Raw genomic sequence first — 19,351 nt, forward strand, 5'->3', positions numbered from 1 at the left:
CAAGGATCCCTTCTTGTTTAGAGCTGAAAATATCAAACACATCTTCCAGTTTAGCTCTCTCTTTGGCAAAACTGAGTGATGTCAGGCTCTGACTTCCAGTTGCAAATCTCCACAAATATGGTTAACCTACGATGTATCTACTTTAGCTTATTTATGAGAAAATAATAATAAAAAAATCCACAGGGTTTTCATCCACAGTATTTTTAAAAAGCACGTACACTATTAAAAACACTTATTTCTGAAGAGAAATAGACAAATTAAGGAATTTTTAAAAAATGCAAAACAAAAGAAAGATGTGCAAGGTCTATATAGTAATACTGCTGGCTATGCACATGGTGTCTTTCTAAGTACCCAACGTGGGTTAATCTCAGGAGGTCATTAACCAAAAACTCATTCAGCACAGGCAACACTTTGCCCTCTCTAGCCCATGCAACTTTCCACAAAACCAGAAATAATGGTATTTCTAACTGTGCTATATGAGAAAAATATGTGAACTGTTCATATCCTTTCCCAAAACTCTTCTACTTTCCTTTGGCTAGATTTTTAGCTAATTATTCTGTGGGCAATATTTTCTATTTAATATTTAAGTTTCAAGAGTGAAATATTTATGATTAAAAAAAAAGTATAAAATTCTCTAAGAATGCAAATGTGAGACATTTTATGTGCGGCCCAAAGTATTACAAGTTTACTGGAAGGTGTCAGTCAAAAAGCACTTCTTACTCTGGGCCGCTGCTAAAGTACAGGGAGCCTCCGCTGAAAGCATCTCACTCATAGCCTGTGTTCAAGTGCCATGTTTTGTTAAAACCCTAAGGCAGCTCACCTTTGAACTTTTTTTTTTTTTTTTTTTTGCAATTCAACATTTATTCTGGAAATTAAATGTACTGCTGCATGGAAGAGCTCTCACAAAACAGCTTGATCGACTAGTGAGGAAACAAGGGTTTCATGGCAGGGACCAACAGTTAAGTTTTCAGAAAAATGTTTTGTAAAAAAGGAAAGTTATAGGAGAAGGAAAGTTTTGATACTTAAGATTCCCAGAATCTCAATCTTTCCCCTTTTTCCCTTTTAAAATTATTTCATACACCTTATAATAAAATACATATACACATACACACGTGAAAGCTCTTATAAACAAATGTGATCCTGAATCTCCTATTTAACAAAAATAATGAAAATGAATAAAAAAAATAACTGGCATTGTAGACATTACACCCTGTAAGAGAAAATATTCTGATGAAACATCAATACATCACCTTGATGATAAAAATCACCAGTGACTGGTAGAAGGGATAATTCAATTAACTTGAAAAAAATGTAATTATTGTAAAATCTCAGAGAAGTTTAGGTTGGGATTATGGTTCTTTCCTAAGCAGATCTGTGGTCCAACAATGAATTCAAACAGAAGGTTGAACTTTAAACCCAGTTAAAAACACCCATGTTTTCCGGAGCCCACTTGAAAGAGCGTCTGGAATAGGAACACTCAGCCTTTATGCCTCCTGCAGGAAATGAGGTTCCCCATACAGTACTAAATTTCAGAACTTTAGTGTTAAAGAAAACCTCTCCCCTCATTCAAAGCAAACCCCACCCCCAATTCCAAACAAACCCCAACAACTCACATTGTGAACACGTCTAGTTTCTAAACTCTCGCTGTGGGAAAGCCAGGGAGGCTGCAGATTCCTGGAAGCCGAGCGGCCTTTCAGGTAAGCTGCTGGCACCCTACTCCTCAGGCAGGTGTCTTCACACCTCAGGTCAAAACCAGCCCCTCACACAGCCCATAAGAAATAAGTTTCTCTTTTGTAAAGTGTTTCTAAAAAAGGCGATCCCCCCTCCAAAATTAGTACAAAGTTAAAAGAAATGCAAGTCAGCTACAATCTACCCCAAGCACAGCACCGCCGGAAGAGTCACACGCACTATTTGGTGTTTCATGTTGGTTTCCCTTTCATTCTGTTAAGGCAGTGGTTTCTGCAGGTCAGTTTGGAGAAAAGAAGCGTGGTCCATGGCAGTTTGATGTGTAACTCCAATTTGTTCTCTGGGAATAGCTCACTTCATTCCCTGAAATTAGTGCTTTTTTGGTTCGGAATTCCCAAGGCTGAGACGGAGCCTCTGGGCTCCTTCTGGCACAGAACTGGTTTATAGCTGGCGCTCCAGCAGCTCCTCGCTCTTACTTAGGGGCAACAGTTCACCTCGCTTCTTTCTTAGGCTTTTACTCAAAAGTCATCAAGTTTGTAGGAACCTTAAAAATATAAGCATTACAGAACTGATAGTATTTAAAAGTTGTTTTTCGAGTATCATTTCTTATCTTTTCCCATCATTTTAAGTAAGCCCAAATATCTCTTTAAAGAAGGAATGTGACAGAAGGTACTGCAATCATTTATGAATAATGAATAAAATATGCTAGAACATTTTTGAGAAAATCACTGAGTTAATACTCTCTTTCCAAAAAACTGAAATTGGAACAGGAGAAAGGGTGGAGACGGTGTCCTTCTTGTCTGACACGAGGGCTCAGCAGATGCTCGCTGAGTGAAGAAATCAATCAGAAAAGAAGTACGGCTCAAGTAGGGTGAGACTCAAACAAATGTACTTGTCATCTATTTTCTCATTATGCGTATTCCCATGAATTCCTACATGCACATTTTAAAATCACAGGTCATTTTATAATGAACATTATAAATTCTTTATAATTTCTTTGTGAAATCATCATGAAGATAAGTATGAAAGATTAAAACTCATCGTTAGATAAATTCTGATCTGACATTTTGTGACTCTGAAAAAAATCAACAGGTCATATAATAGTTTGCTGCTTACAGACTGGATGGAATCATATTTCATTCCTTACAGAAATCAGCAACAAGCCACGAAGTTCACATTTTAGTGGGGAGATATTCCACATTTCTTTGAAATAGGAATATATATTGTTTTTAAAAATCAGTTGATGAGTCCTCTAGTCAAGGATAAAGAGGGCTTTGCCATGATAAAAAACACTCTTAACCTTTTCTATCAGTATTCTTAAGTTGTACTGGGAGACATACTCCTCTTTCAGTGGTCATTTCTCTGTCCTTTAAAACAGCTTAACAGTTCTCACACTTCAGCCATCTTTTTCTGAAAACCTAGGATACTCAAAAAAAAAAAAAAAAAAGGTGGGCGAGTCTCTTATATGGCTCATCTTTGGAATGAAAAAATTATTTAACAATACAATCACAACTGAATTATAAATCAAATACAATACAGGGGCACTTGGGCTGGCTCAGTTGGTTAAGTGCCCTACTCTTGATTTTGGCCTAGGTCATGATTTCACGGTTCATGAGTTAGAGCCCTACATTGAGCTTTGCGTTGATAGTACAGAGCCTGTTTGTGATTCTCTCTTCTCTCTCTCTGTCCCTCCCCTGGCTTGTGGTGTTTCTATCTCAAAATAAATAAATAAACTTAAAAAAAATTACAATACAAATGCTCAAAAGTGCTTAAAGTATGAATTCTCAGGTCTGATAAGAAACCTCTATTTATTTTCTTTTTTTAAAATGTTTTATTTATTTCTGAGAGAGAGAGAGAGAGAGAGAGAGGGACAGACACAGTGTGAGCAGGGGAGGGTCAGATAGAGAAGGAGATACAGAATCGGAAGCAGGTTCCAGGCTCTGAGCTAGCTATCAGCACAGAGCCCGATGCGGGGCTTGAACCCATGAACCGTATGATCATGACCTGAGCTGAAGTTGGACACCTAACCAACTGAGCCACCCAGGCGCCCCAAGAAACCCATATTTAAATAAGGCATAAGTTCATTTCCTCCTAAGTTCCTTGAATGTGATTTAAGGTGTTGTATTTGAGTGAATCAGAGTCGTCTTTTAAAAATTTTCAAATTTCACAGCTTCTATTTATACACTTGCTACTATTCCAATTCTTCCAAGTATAGAGACAAATCAATAAAACCCATTTATACACATTTGGTTGACTTTTTTTTTATCTGTAAGTTCCACTAATATAGTAAAAGAAATTGAACCTTTATGTTGGTATGAATACAACTTTCTAGATTAATCTTGAAATCTGAGGTTAAAAAAAAAATGACACTTAATACCTTAAGCACATTTAAGGAATGCAAGTTGAGTTGCACATAAGCTTAGTCCAGGCAAAATGAGGTCTGTTTCTTTCATTCTGTCCGAGACACTAACCTGACAGAGGCAAGAAAGTTATCTTTGTTCTAGGGTATTTCCTGTCCTTAACAGAGGGTGCTAAAAATGATACCAAAAAACTGCTCTTAGTCTTTCCTATAAATATCTAAAATGAAAACTCTAAGAGAAAAAGGCCTATTCTAACAATATTTAGCAAGAATCGTTCTAAAGGATAGAGGTATTTACTTGTTTGACCCTGTGCAGGTCACTAAGCATGTCTGAGACTTAGTTTCTTCCTTTATCAAGAAAGGAGTAATAACTTAGGCCCTGAAAGCATAGGGTAAAAAATACTTTTATAAATGATATAAACTTATGTATAGTGTATTATATTATTCAAAATTTACAGATAACACTTCTGAATTTCAGTACCTTAAGGCAATAGTCTTCAACTAAAAACTGGTGTATGAAAAATCTACACATATTTCCATAACTGCAGCTATGTTTATTTCATGTCTGCTCCACCAATTCATGGTTCAACTTTACATCTGGAGCAGGGTTTGGGGAAAACAACACCGTGGCTTCATTTTCCTTTGCAGCAAAAGCCTCTGAATTAGAACATTTTTGTTTCAGTAAAATAAAAACAAACAAATCCATCAGGTTTTTTTGGGTTTCACTGCAGCCATAGGAATCCATACCAAGTCAACAGAATAAAGAAGAATGAGAATAATTTTTATTAAAGTGCCATCTAAATTTTACCCTCTCTGACACTATATTCCTTTGCATCTCACTATATTCTACCAACATGGCCTCATTTGCCTATTTTGAACACCGTAAGCTCATTCCAGTTTCAGGAACTTTGAACTTTCTCTTCCCTCTACCAGACCTCTGTTCCCCTTAATCTTTGCATGGTTGCTCCTTCTTGTCATTCATGGCAATGTCTTCAGGGAGAGCTCTGTGCTCACTCTTATTTCTTTATTAAGCTTTTAAAATGTTTATTTATATTTGAGAGAGAGAAAGACCGAGAGTGAGCAGGGGAGGGGCAGAGAGAGGGGGAGACACAAAATATGAAGCAGGCTCCAGGTTCTGAGCTGTCAGCATGGAGCCTGATGGGGGGCTGGAACTCATGATCTGCAAGATCATGACCCAAGCCAAAGCTGGATGCTTAACCGACTGAGCCGCCCAGGTGCCCCTCATTCTTATTTAAAGTTGTGCCTAAATATAGCATTCCTTCTTGATAAAAACTGTCAAGAAAATAGAAGGAACATACTCTCAAAATCATAAAGGCCATATATAAAAGACCCACAGCTAATATCCTCAATGGAGAAAAACTGAGAGATTTCTCCCTAAGGTCAGGAACATGACAAAGATGTCCACTCTCATGGCTGTTATTCAACATAGTGTTGGAAGTCATAGCCTCAGTAATCAGATAGCACAAAGAAAGAAAAAGCATCAAAATTAGAAAGGAGGAAGTCAAACTTTCATTCTTCGCAGATGACATGATATTCTATTTGGAAAACCCAAGATTCCACCAAAAAACTGCTAGGAACTGATACATGAATTCAGAGAAGTCACAGGACATAAAATCAATGTACAGAAATTAGTTGCATTTCTATACACCAATAATGAAGCAGCAGAAAGAGAAATCAAGGAATTGATCTTATTCACAATTGTACCAAAAGCCATAAAACACCTAGGAATAAACCTAACCAAAGAGGCGAAAAATCTATACACTGAAAATGACAGAAAGCTTATGAAAGAAATTGAAGAAGACACTAAAAAATGAAAAAAACTTCTCACGCTCATAGAATGGATGAACAAATATTGTTAAAATGTGAATGCTACCCAAAACTATCTACATATTCAATTCAATCATCCCTATCAAAATAACAGCAGCGTTCTTCACAGGGCTAGAACAAACAATTCTAAAATTTGTAGAATTTTCTCTGTAGGAACCAGAGAAAAGACACTGAATAGCCAAAGCAATCCAGAAAGAGAAAACCAAAGCTGGAGGCATCACAATTCTGGACTTAAAGCTGTATTACAAAGCTGTAATCATTGAGACAGTGTGGTACTGGCACAAAAACAGACACACAGATCAATGGAACCGAATAGAGAGCCCAGAAATGGACCCACAAACGTATGACCACCTAATCTTTGACAAAGCAGGAAAGAATATTTTATGGAAAAAAAGTCTCTTCAGCAAATGATGTTGGGAAAATTGGACCACCTTCTTAGACCATACACACACAAAAAAACTAAAAATGGATGAAGGACCTAAATTTAAGACAGGAAGCCATCAAAATCCTAGAAAAGAAAACAGGCAACAATCTCTTTGACCTCGGCCGCAGCAACTTCTTACTTGACATGTCTCCAGAGGCAAGGGAAACAAAAGCAAATATGAACTATTGGAACCTCAACATGATAAAAAGCTTCTGCACAGCAAAGGAAACAATCAATAAAACTAAAAGGCAACAGACAGAAGTGGAGAAGATATTTGCAAATGACATATCAGATAAAGGGTTAGTATCCAAAACCTAAGAATTTATCAAACTTGACACCCAAAAAACAAATAATCCAGTGAAGAAACAGGCAAAAGACATAAATAGAAACTTTCCAAAGAAGACATCCAGATGGCCAACAGACACATCAAAAGATGCTTCACATCACTCATGATCAGGGAAATGCAAATCAAAACCACAGTGAGATACCCCCTCACACCTCAGACCTGTCAGAATGGCTAAAATTAACAATTCAGGGGAGCACCTGGGTGGCTCAGTTCATTGAGTTCGGCTCAGATCACGATCTCAGTTTGTGAGTTTGAGCCCCCACATCAGCATCTGTTCTGACAGCTCAAAATTAGGAAGCTGCTTCAGATTCTGTGTCTCCCTCTCTCTCTGCCCCTCCCCTGCTCACAGTCTGTCTTGCCCTCTCTCAAAAATAAATAAGACATTAAAAAATTTGTTTAATAAAATTAACAACTCAGGGGGTGCCTGGGTGGCTCAGTTGGTTAAACTTCCAACTTTGGCTTAGGTCATGCTCTCATGGTTTGTGGGTTTGAGCCCCGTGTCGGACTCTGTGCTGACAGCTCAGTGCCTGGAGCCTGCTTCTGTGCCTCTGTCATGCTCTGCTCCTCCCTGCTCACGTTCTCTCTCTCTCATAAATAAATATTTTTAAAACATTTAAAAAAATAAATAAAATTTAAAAAAAAATAAAAAAATAAAATTAACAACAGACAACAACAGGTGTTAGCAGGGATGTGGAAAAAGAGGAATCCTTCTGCACTGGTGGGAATGCAAACTAGTGCGGCCCCTCTGGTAAACAGTATGGAGGTTCCTCAAAAAATTAAAACTAGAACTACCCTACGACCCAGCAATTGCACTACTAGGTATTTATCCAAAAAATACAGGAATGCTGATTCAAAGGGGCACATGCACCGCAATGTTTATAGCAGCGCTATGGACAATAGCCAAAGTATGGAAAGAACCCACATGTCCATTGACTAATGAATGTATAAAGGAGATGTGGTATATATATGCGTGTGTGTGTGTGTGTGTATATATATATATACGTATATATATATTAAAAAACAACGAAATCTTGCCATTTGCAATGACATGGATGGAACCAGAATGTATTATGCTAAGCGAAATTAGAGAAAGACAGCATATCTTACTCATATGTGGAATTTAAGAAACAAAACAGATGAACATAGGGGAAGGGAAGCAAACATAAGATAAAAACAGAGAGGGAGACAAACCATAAGAAACTTAAACACAGAGAACAAAGAGGATTGCTGGCAGGGTGTTGGGTGAGGGACGGGCATGAAGGGGGGCACTTGTTGGGAGGAGCACTGGGCAAGTAGAGCAAAAAGAGAAAAGAGCAGAAAGAGAGAAGAGAGAATCCTGGGCAGGCTCTGCATTGTCGGCATGGAGGCCAACCTGGTTTGTGAGATCAGGACCTGAGCCGAAATCAAGAGTCAGACACTTAACTGCCTGAGCCACCCAGGCGCCCCTTTGTTCGCTTTTTATTGACCATCTCCTCACTAAAATGTGGACTTCCTTCCTATCTTGCTGACCACTGACCGTAAGAATAAAAACAATACTGTTTCCCTCTTCATTCATGAAACTGTAATCTACTTACTTCCCTTTGGAACTTGTTAAACACAGGACCCCACTGTGAGGATGGAGGCGAGGAGCTCACCTGCTGTCTGTCGCTCTGGCAGGCTGCACTCAAATGCTTGAACCACAGCATCGCGTTCATTCTGTTGCCAGCTTGAAACTTGTAGGAATTGCCTAAAATTACCAAAAACAAGGGGGAAAACAGCAAAATTTTAAGGACTCTGACATAAAATATTCGGGCAGATACCAAAGAACTAAAACATGACTAGAATTTTGTTTCAAAATTCTGTGCCTCTAACACCTGATTTTCTGACACAAATAAAGAGTTCTCTATGTTACATTTACATGCTATCGTTTATTCCAACAGCCATTATTTTGCTTTTTATGAATTGGTAGAGAAGTATTTTTGTCTCCTTAAGTGCTCTTTAAAGTGTACCTAAATAAAAGAATTGTTTGGCTCCTATAGATTTCTGTGCGTGACAGAGAATGAAGAATCTGTTAATATTAAAATTTTACAGGGAAAACACTTTAGCATGTTTGACACTTAAACATCATGTATTTAATGTGGTTAGGGATTAATTACCTAACATCTATATCAACCATGCTCTTACTTTTCTGTTATAGTTGCCAAAATTATTACAGATTTCCAGGTCTACTGTGGGCTTGCTGGGAAAATATGAAAAGCCACATTTTCCTCTTTTAGAAAATTAGGAATTCATCCATGTTGTGTGTATTTAGAACTTATGTTGACTAATTCAAGACTGACACATAATAAATATATATGATCGTATGTATTAAGGTAATAAACTGAAAAAAAGGATTCATGTCCTAAAGGCTGCCCTAAGTTGAGCTTTATTCTCTTTTTTCATTGACCTAAGTAAGTTCTTTTTATTTCCCAATTCATACTGAATTCTGCTCTTTCCTTTATAATTGAATTTGATGGCCTAAGAGCCTGACCTTTATTTAGCCATGATAGAGCTTGCCTTTGAGACTTGAACACTCAAAGGACTTTTTCACTTTCAGAAGCAACAGCTTTTCCTCATCAAATGTTTAATGTTAAATAACGCTGTTTTACTTGCTAAACTCAGATGCACATGTTAGATCAATCTGAATAGAAGACACATGTACAATTAAGCTGGTCATAGCTGCCATTTATCTACTTTCTCCTCCTCCCAAAAAGGCCATTAGTATCGATGTCACAGAAGCCTTGGCTACTTGGAAATAGTTCTATCAAGGACACTAAGGGAATTGAAAGAAAATAAAGAATTTGTTAAGTAAACCCAATGAAAATGATCTCCTTAAAACGTAATCTTATGAACAATGTCTTTGGGATTTGGGGACTGGGGCAGGGGCAGGGACTTTGAATTATGAATGTTAGAGAGGCCTAACTATAAATCAATCTATTTCATCTCAAACAAGACATTTTATTACTATTATTTTTTTCTGTATCTAACATATTTGGAGTTTTCACTTAAAATACTATAATATCCTAAAAGCAGAATGTCTGTTGATAGAAAATACATTCTGAATAAATAGACATCAGAATTTAACTGCACAGTCAGTGAGGATGATTTCAGTGGTGGGTTGCTGTGAGAGAAGATTTCCGGGCAGGTATGAAAGAACTTCCCGTTTGGCGTCCTCTGAGGGGTTCCTCCACAGTGGCAATTGTTAGGAAGGAGGTGCAGCAATCCCGGCAGGAAGGGCCTGTTCTGCGGCCTGTGTGCGTGCTCTCCACTTAAAGATGCACCGGGGTCAGGAGGTGGGATCTGATTCGAACCGGCCCACTGTCCTACTTCTCTATCCACTTACAAAACTCCTATGATCAACAGCCAATCATTTCATCTGTAAGTCTCTCTTTACTTGTAAGCAAAGTATTCTACATCATACTTATTTGGAAAGTGACAGGAGTCAAATAACCAATAAACTTAATGGCTTATAGATTCTCCAATTCCCTCTCCTCTTCCCTGCCTGGTTCTTACCTCTCTAGGGATTTCTTGGGCTTTTAATTTCAAGCTTATGCCCATGCAGCAAAGAAAATATGCTTATAATAGATACTGATATCAAAAAATACCGGCATCATTACTATACATTAAGTGTCAGAAATATTTCCCAAGACATAAAAGTATACAAACACGTTCCTGGTCAAGTATTCCACTTAAACTAGGTTTTGGCCAGCTGAAAGTTATGTGTGCGCAGTACCTTCAAAGTGAGTTATTCTAATGATTCACCTTTCTCAGAGTCAGTCAGCAAGAAGAGATCTGGATGCTCTGGGTCATCAGCCATCATCACCATCCATCCTACCACAGATACGTTCTTATTTGATGTTGATTTGAACTGAGAGATAAAAAGATAATTAATGGAAACACAAACTTTATGGCTCATCCTAAACAAAAATTAAGAGTGAGCATATTTTCAGTTGCTCCCAGTGAGAATTAAGTTTTGTAATTCCATGTTGGTCATCTGCTCACAGCCTTTTACTTCCTACTCAATTCCATTTAGACATGCCCTCTTTAGGTAGTCTCGTAATTTCCAGATCCTTCCTAGTTTCAACTCTTTATCATAATCTAACTGTCTGAGTCTCAATTACCAAAAAGCATGACCTTTTGCTGGGTTTGATAAATTCACCTATGTTGTTTTTTTCTGTTCCTTACTATGTTACCATTCACCCCTTGCTTATAGCAAACACACCTGCATTTTAATCAAGCTGTTATCTTTTCTCACCCAGCTTTACTGAGATGTAATTAACACACAACTGTGTAAATTTAACGTGTACAATTTAATGGGGGTGTTATCTTAAACCTGTTACTAAGTCAGCAGTGCTGTCAGACAATTCTTAATAATATATTCTTACTTGTATTTCTCAAAAAAAGGTATTCTTGGTATGCTTGCTACTTTTCTATTCTTGTTTTTAAAGTTATACATAAAGTGAAATAAATGTAATAAAAAAAGAGTTGTTATAAAAGAACAGAAAATTAGGTTAATCTCATTCATGAACACAAATGAAAAAATATTAAATATTAGCGTATAAAAAAGCTGACAGATGATGGCCAAACTGGATTTAGCTGAGGAATGTGAGGTTGGTTTAATGTTAGAAACCAAATAATGCAACTAAGTTGGGTTTTTTTCAAGGAAGTAAGATTAGTTCAACTTTAGAAAATTTTTTTTAATTTCTAGAAAAATTACTAAAATATATCACCATATTAACAGGTTAAAAAAGAAAAAATATGCTCAACTCAGTTGATGAAAAATAAAAGCATTTGGTAAATAGAATGCATGCTTGTAATAGGAGGAGTAGAATGGAACTTTCTAATTCAAAGAAGAGTACCCACCAAGCAAACAAACAAACCCTGCTTAAAACCCAAACCAAAAGAAAGCAGGCAAGAGAAAAAAAAGCCCCAAATCAAAACCCTGCAATATACACTCTCAAGGGTAAAAGTCTAAAAATATTTCAAAATCAGTATCAAGACAAGGATGCCCACCACTGCTACTTCTACTCAACACAGAATTTGATGACCTAGTCAGCACAACAGCATAACAACAAAGAGGAAATAAAAGGTGTAAGAGTAAGGAAGTAATAAAACTGCCATTACTCACAGGTGATAATATTAACACATAAAATACACTCAAATCTAGTAAACTGATAAGCATGATTAGCAAGAATGTTTGGAAAAGATCAGTATGAAAGGCAACTGTAATTCTATACACGAGAAATTTAATAGTCATTTATAAGAAAGATACCTAGCAATACATGTAACAAGGCATACAGGAAAGTAGAACAGTTCAAAAAGTATTCAAGAAGCCATAAATCAATAAAGAAATACCATGAGACGAAGAAAAAGGTGTGATCTGTATAGATATCAATTCTCCCTGAACTGATCTATAGATTTAGTGTCATTTCAATAAAAATTTCAATAGTGTTTTACATGGAACTTGATAAGCTGATTCTAAAATTTATGCGCAAGAGCAAAGGAGGAGAAATAGCCAATATACTTCTGAGGACAATTAGGTAGGACCTGGCCTGATAAACATCAAGACTCATAAAGCTATATTATTTGAGACCAAGGCTACTGGGACAGGAAGGGACAGGACAATGGAAGTGGAAGTGAGCAATATGGGCGTAGAGATACAAATTTATATGACAAGAGTGGGCTCTGCAGGCTGGTGAAGAAGAATGAACTGTTCAATAATTGATGCCAGGAAAATTGTTTATCTATGTAGAAAAATCATGAAGACGAATGCCTATTTCACATCACATCTTTCTCTCTCCTTCCTTCCTTTGCGGGTGTGTGCACACGCACACACGTCTCTGACTCCAGGTAGATCAATGATTTTAAAGCAAAATGCAAAACTAAATTAGTAGTAAACACAGGAGAATATCTTAATGATCCCAGGTTAGAGAAGAATGTTTAAAACATGACTCAGATACTACCCATAAAGGGAAAGATAAATTTTATTATTTCAAAATTAAGAACTCTCCATTAAAAGACATCACAAAATTTGAAAAACAAGTCAAACTGGTAGAAGATATTTGCAACACATAACTACTAATAAATCAGTATCCAGAATATATAAAAGAACTTTTACCAATTCACTAGAAAACATATCACTTAATAGGCAAAATATTTACTCAGATATTCTGCACAAAAATGTCAAAACTCATTAAGCAATCAGGGGTATATAAATTAAAATCATGATGTGCCATTTCATATTTGCTAGATTAGCCAAAATTTAAAAGACTGGTAACGACAAGTATGGTGAAGGTGTGTAACAATGAGGAGCCTCAAACGCACTCTGCTACTGGTGAGTGTGTAAAGCAATTTGGCATTTTCTTGTCAAGCTGAACATCTGTATTGCTAGAGAATATATGCACAAAAATATTCACAGTGGCACTGCTAGATACAGCAGAAAACTGGAAACTAAATACCTATCAACAGTAGAATGATGCATACATTTTGTGGATTTATACTATTCAATTGGGAAAGAAACAAGTACAGCTATATGCATCAACAGGGATGAATCTCAACAATATAGGATTAAGCAGAAAAGGTAGCGCTTCAGACTATATATGTGAATCCATTCAGGTATAGTTAAAAAATGAAACAATGTGTTAAGGAAATCTATACGGTAAAAAAAAAAAAAGCAATAATTAATGTAAATTCAGAACAGTGACAGGCTGGAAGGAAGGAAAAAGATGCTCTCTGGGAAGATGTGGATGGTTTCACGAAGACTGTTTCTTACGCTGGGTGGAGAGTTTTAAAGGCATTCACTTTATTACTCTTTAAATGTACATATATACCACACATCTTCTTTTGTATATGTTTCACAATTTTAAAGTAATGGGCAAAAGTATGAACATAGCACATTACTTGTAACATGGGTGCTACAAAAATGAAAACTAATTACAAAGTTCTAATACTATCAAGAATGAAATTGGCAGTACTCCAGAACTGCTGATTTGACAGCTTATAATTTATGTCAATGCAGACAGCATGATTTTCCAATGTTCTTTTCCTAACCCTAAAAAGGAAAAAAAAAAAAAAAAGTACCTCAAGCAATAGAAGTCTCTTTGCATAGAGGGCCAAAGCATATAAGGGTACAAGTGCCCCTTGACCACTAGCTGAATCCCATCCCACTTTCCAAAATTCATCTCCATTCAGGGTGAGTCCTCTGGACCCTTGTCTATGCATTTACACCAAAGACTTTATTTTTTTAATGTTTATTTTTGAGGGAGAGAGACAGACAGAGAGTCAGAGACAGAGAGGGACACAGAATCTGAAGCAGGCTCCAGGCTCTGAGCTGTCAGCACAGAGCCCGATGTGGGGCTCGAATTCACAAGCAGTGAGATCATGGCCTGAGCCAAAGTCAGATGCTTAACCCAATCAGCCACCCAGGCACCAACAAAGACTTTTTTTTGATGCTGTTGGGTTTTTATATACAGCTGACCCTTGAACATAGGTTTGAACTGCACAGGTCCACTTATATGCAGTTTTTGGATAAACAGAGTAAGTGTATTTTTTTCCTTATGATTTTATTAACATTTCTCCCCTACCTTCCTTTATTGTAAGAAAACATCATATAACACATACAATATACAAAATATGTCGATAAGCTCTTTATGTTATTGGTAAAGCTTCTGATCAACAGCAGGCTGTTGGGAGCTAATTTGTAGAGAGCTGGATTTTCAACTGCACGGGGATGGGAGGGACCCAGGGTAGGTGTTCTAACCTAGCTGTTCAAGGGTCATCTGTACTAATGGGGGCACATGTATACTCTGACTTGTGGTTTTCACTTGTCAGTATTTCCTTAGTGATATGTATTTTAAGCGAGTATTTTCTGCTATTATAAGCACCATGGGAATATTCTTCCATAGGTATCTTTGTGCACATGTTCAAGGATTTCCACAGGCCACATTCTCAGATAAGGAATCGCTGGTTATAATTAAGTTAAATACTGACTAGGTCTGCCCACCAGAAAAACAATACCAATTTAAATTTCTGCAAATAACAGTCCGTATTTCCCTACGTCATACCCAATGCTGTATTGTCCACTCTTTAAACTTTTTTGCCTAAAAGTAAAAAAGGGCATCTTTTTAATCTGCACTTTTGATAGCTAATGAGGTCGATCATCCTTTCATGTTTATTAGCCATTTGTATTTCATCTTCTATTTATCTCTTCTTTCTCCTTTTTTCTCCTTCTGTTTTATTCTGAGTTGAAGAAGGTCTTTAGTTTTGTCACAGATTTCTTTTCAGGTGCAGTCTTGGTTTTTAAAAATTAACTAACTGAACAATATTTATTCATTCTGTACCACACAGAGATAGGTTCAAACATACCTGCAGAAATTTCTTCACAATGAATAAACTTCCATTAAAAATATTTTTACAGTGAGTGTTTTCATTTTAAAACATTCAAAAATATAGAAATAATTGGAGTCCTCTTCCCTCTCTCCAGTTACTCTACCCTGCCAAGCCTATTCTGTTTCTTGTAGGGGAAAAAATGTATAGAGAGTAATAAAATATAGGTTTGTAGGCTTCCCGATTTCTTCCCTCAGCATTTATAGACATATATGTACCGGCATATTTTCATTAGTGACTTTTTTCCCCCTCCAAGCTTTTAATTTTGAAAGGTTGAAACTACAGAGAAGTGGAAAGAATGCCAGTGGTAACCCACATATCTACATTTTGTGCATTCGTTTGATCTCTTTGACCTACAGACATCATAACATGGAGTCCTAAATATTTCAGCATGTAGAGTCTAAGAATGCATTTCTGTATAACCACAGTGTAAGGATCTAAGAAATCTGACACATCATTTATAAAGTTTATATTTAAATTTCTTCAATTGTCCCAATTAAGACCTTTGTAGTTTAAAGAAACAAGAAAATCACCTCCAGGATTCAACCAAAGTACACAACACACTGCATTTGTTTCTCAGACTCTTCAGTCTAACCTGTGATGCTCTCTTGCCCCTCCCCCACCAAGTCCTCCAACTACCAAGCCAGCTTTCTTGTAAAACGTCCCACAATCTGGATTTGATTGTTTCTTCATGATTAGATTCAGGCTAAATTTTTGGCAAGAATAGTACATAGGTGGTGCTGTGCTTATAGAACAGATTTTAATCCTTTATCTATTGCTTATATAGTGCCAATATTTTCTTCCAATTCATATTTTAATTTTGCTTGAAAATGACTTTGAAGTTTTTCATTCACTGGGTTTAGTCCTGTGCCACATTTCTTCTAAAGTTGATACTACAAAAGAAACATGACCCTGTCTCTGGTATACTCTATGTTGTTCTAATAATACCTTCTTTAATCTTAACAGTTTTCATTTAAAAAGGTTAGGAATATAGTTCACTTCCCAGGCACTCAATGTGATTTTCTCACAGGCCACTATGCTCTAATTTCATTTGGCTTCTTTCTAATCAGAGTTAGGAAAAAACAAAAAACATTTCATTTTGAACAGCTACTTTATAATCATCAACTAAGTGAAACTGAGGCAAGCATCTCCCAGTGGCTATGGGAAGAGTTAACTATATCTGAGGATAAAGGATTTAATTTAGCTACAGCAACCTTTTTTCCTCCCTTTGAGGATAGATAGCAATTACTCTGCAAAATGTTCTGGTGGAATGAGCTTATGTAACTTTGGTGGATGAATGAGCTTAGTCACTTTGACCAGAACACAAAAAAACAGTCCTTTATTTCAATGTGAGGACTATATGTAAATAATTATAAGACAACAGTGGGCAAAAAAGCCAAAACTTTAAAATTTATGATTCCATTCAGGCACAGTTAAAAAAATAAAGCAACACTGTTTAAGGAAACGTGTACAGTAAGTCCGAAGGCAGAGCAGGGCACTAACAGGTGTGGGTGTGGCTAATAAGGAAAGGAAGTGATCAGGCACTTACATCATTCATTTAGACCAAAAATATACTCTTCCACACCTCTGGTTTGATTGCAAAAATCTCAAACTGTAAGAATAAAGAAGAGCTTCTCTGAATTATGCAATGTCGGGTAATTTATATGTAGTAAAAGGACTTGATCTTTTTTTTAGTGGCTTTACCTCAGTATGATAAACCACTTAATTTCCCCACAAGATACATGACTTAGAAATAAAATTCTCCTCAAGGGGATTTGATTAATGCAACATGGAAAACTTCTTCCTTTCAAAGAGCGTATCACTAGCATGTAAAAACAAAACAGCATGCAAAAAAGATTTATAGCAAGACTTCACATTTGGAGAAAAGAGCACTGAGAGGCTTCTAAGTAATATGCAACACAAGACAGTGGACTGCAGCAAGCACAGGAACCGCCGTCCCTCTTCACTGCTGGGAAAAGTCACCCCATCAGAGATCAAGGTGGTAGGAACATGAGATAAAGGTCCCCACTTTTCACATTTTACATATTATGAACTGAGACTCCAAAGCAATAATTTTCAAATTATTTTCTGAATAAGAAAAGCAGGCGTGGGAAGGTTTTGATGCCAAGATAGATATGGGTAATGTGCACTTTTGATCTTTCAGTGGAAAAATAGAAATTTATTCTAAACATGGAAGGTATTCCAAGACTTTCTTTGGAATGGCATTCCTAAAAAAAATCATTCTACCACATCACTTACACAAGTAATAGATGGAAGAACTTCTGGATTAGAATGTGGGAAAAACCCAACTTGCCACATTCCATTGAGACTACTTTCTTTACAATCACAAAGAGGAGGAATTTTAGTTTAGCTTAAACCAGTTTAGAGGAGGAATACTTACATGTTTTCTTTCTGTAGCTTTTAGAGATTTGGCAGCATAGTAAAAAAGTTGTGTCCCACACAAAGCTGCCCAATACTTTGTCCATGATGCTACCTGCAAAGACAAACACATAAATATACTACTACCGGCTTCTCAGTTTCTTTACTTTCTTAGGGCTGATGACCACTAGCTCCACACCACTCCAGTCACCTTGGCTGAATCGTAAAGAGTTGCATCACTTCTGAAATCTGTATCTCCAACATTCCTGTCACTTTCACTGAATATACTCTACTACTACTTTCTTGTTTGTTTGTTTGTCTATTGAGTAAGTGGAGAGAGAGAATGGAAGCGGGGAAGGCAGAGAGGGACAGAGGATCCAACGTAGGCCCCGTGCTGACAGGCTGACAGCAGTGAGACTGATGAGGGCTTGAACTCCTGAACCGTGAGATCATGACCTGAGCGGAAGTCGCATGCTTAACCGACTGAGCCACCCAGGCGCCCCACTACTACTTAGGTTTCATCAAAAAATCATACCACTTTTTTACCACTATCTAGTGTTGCCACTGCCTCCCTGCCCTGTCCCCTCCATCCCCCTCTCCATATGCAGCCAGTACCACATGGTCTAGCATATATCCGTTCCCTTCCAAATACCTGCATCTCACTATCCCCTCTCCTGACATAGCCCGAGCCCTTTTTCAATCGAACCATCTGATTACTTGGCACATTACAATAACCGAATATTGTTGAAGAAATCACATAATTGTGCCAACTGATAAAATGATAACCAGCAATCTCAAATAGAAATCGACAGCACTTCACTCTTATCCCATCAAGTCATTACACTCTTTCTCTCCAGAGACAACCATTTCATTCCTTGTCTTAAAATCTGTACTACTCCACCCTCTCACTACAGCACTGCACACTTCCCAGAGGAAACGAGCTGAAATCTAGTGAGGACTGCCTCATTTTCCCAGGCCAGTTCCATCTAACCACCTGTTTGTAAACCCACATACTCAGCCTTTCTTCCTGCTACAACAGAACAGTTAACGCTGCTTCTATCAAAGGAGAAATTCCACTCTTTTCACACCCTAGCTTCCTACTCTCATTTCCCCAAGAAATCTGCCCTTGTAATTCACTCCCTCGCCAGTGTATTTTGATTTCTCTCCCTCTACCATCATGACACAGATGAGGCTTAATAGCATTCTCATCTTTGAAAGCCCTTCCACTGTCCCATTCCCTGCCCCACCAGAGAGCACCCAAGTTCTCTGCTCCTGTAACTTCTTGCAAGGTGTCTCTAATTCCTGACTCTACTTCTATCTTGCCTATTTTCTCTTCCACTTACTTTCAGTTAGGCTGCAGCTGTCAAGGTCACTGATCACGGACATTTTATCAAAGCCTCTGTTCTATTTTTTCCTAATTTTTAAAAGTTTATTTATTTTGACAGAGAAGTGAACAGCGTGAGTGAGGGAAGGGCAGCAAGAGAGGGAGAAAGAGAATCCCTAGGAAGCTCTGCACTGCTCGCACAGAAGAGTCCAATGCGGGGCTTGAACCCACAAAGCTGTGAGATCATGACCTGAGCTGAAACCAAAAGGCAGAAGCTTAACTAACCGAGCCACCCAGGCGCTCCCAAAGCCTCTGTTCTTGTCATTGTCAACTCTTAGCAATATCCAACACAATTGGCCATTTCTTTCTAGAACTACTTTATCAGCTACACTTCTCTGATTAACAGTGCCTTCGTTCTCCTCTCTGCTCTTCTTAGAGCAGAACTTTACATGCTACAGAGTTCTATCCCCAGACTTCTTTTCTTCTCCAGCTATACTTTCTTCAGAGATAATCTGTCTCTTCCGGTCCTGTACTTCAAATACCATCTGTATGCTAACAAGTCCCGAATCTCTATCTCTGGCC

The 19,351-nt window shown here is 37.5% G+C and overlaps 1 protein-coding gene across 10 annotated transcripts in view; it reads right to left on the minus strand.

Moving 5' to 3' along the window:
- Window positions 1–821: 821 nt before the first annotated feature.
- The window catches only part of RALGPS2 (Ral GEF with PH domain and SH3 binding motif 2), a 153,805-nt gene continuing 135,275 nt past the window's right edge, over window positions 822–19,351 (minus strand). For 6 of the 10 annotated variants that reach the window (XM_039255413.1, XM_039255409.1, XM_039255412.1 and 3 more), the window contains 4 exons: window positions 17,468–17,560; window positions 10,444–10,549; window positions 8,298–8,389; window positions 2,686–3,104 (listed from right to left, as the gene is read on the minus strand). In XM_039255413.1, the coding sequence (XP_039111344.1) occupies window positions 3,066–3,104; window positions 8,298–8,389; window positions 10,444–10,549; window positions 17,468–17,560 (330 nt within the window). In that variant the 3' untranslated portion in view covers window positions 2,686–3,065. Of the gene's footprint in view, window positions 2,231–2,372; window positions 2,619–2,683; window positions 3,105–8,297; window positions 8,390–10,443; window positions 10,550–17,467; window positions 17,561–19,351 lie in introns of those variants that run through there. The other 4 variants (XM_039255419.1, XM_039255416.1, XM_039255415.1 and 1 more) reach the window with 3 other exon arrangements.

Source organism: Hyaena hyaena, unplaced genomic scaffold, assembly GCF_003009895.1.
Source record: "Hyaena hyaena isolate Hyena2069 unplaced genomic scaffold, ASM300989v1 scaffold_525, whole genome shotgun sequence".
NCBI classification, from domain to species: domain Eukaryota; kingdom Metazoa; phylum Chordata; class Mammalia; order Carnivora; family Hyaenidae; genus Hyaena; species Hyaena hyaena.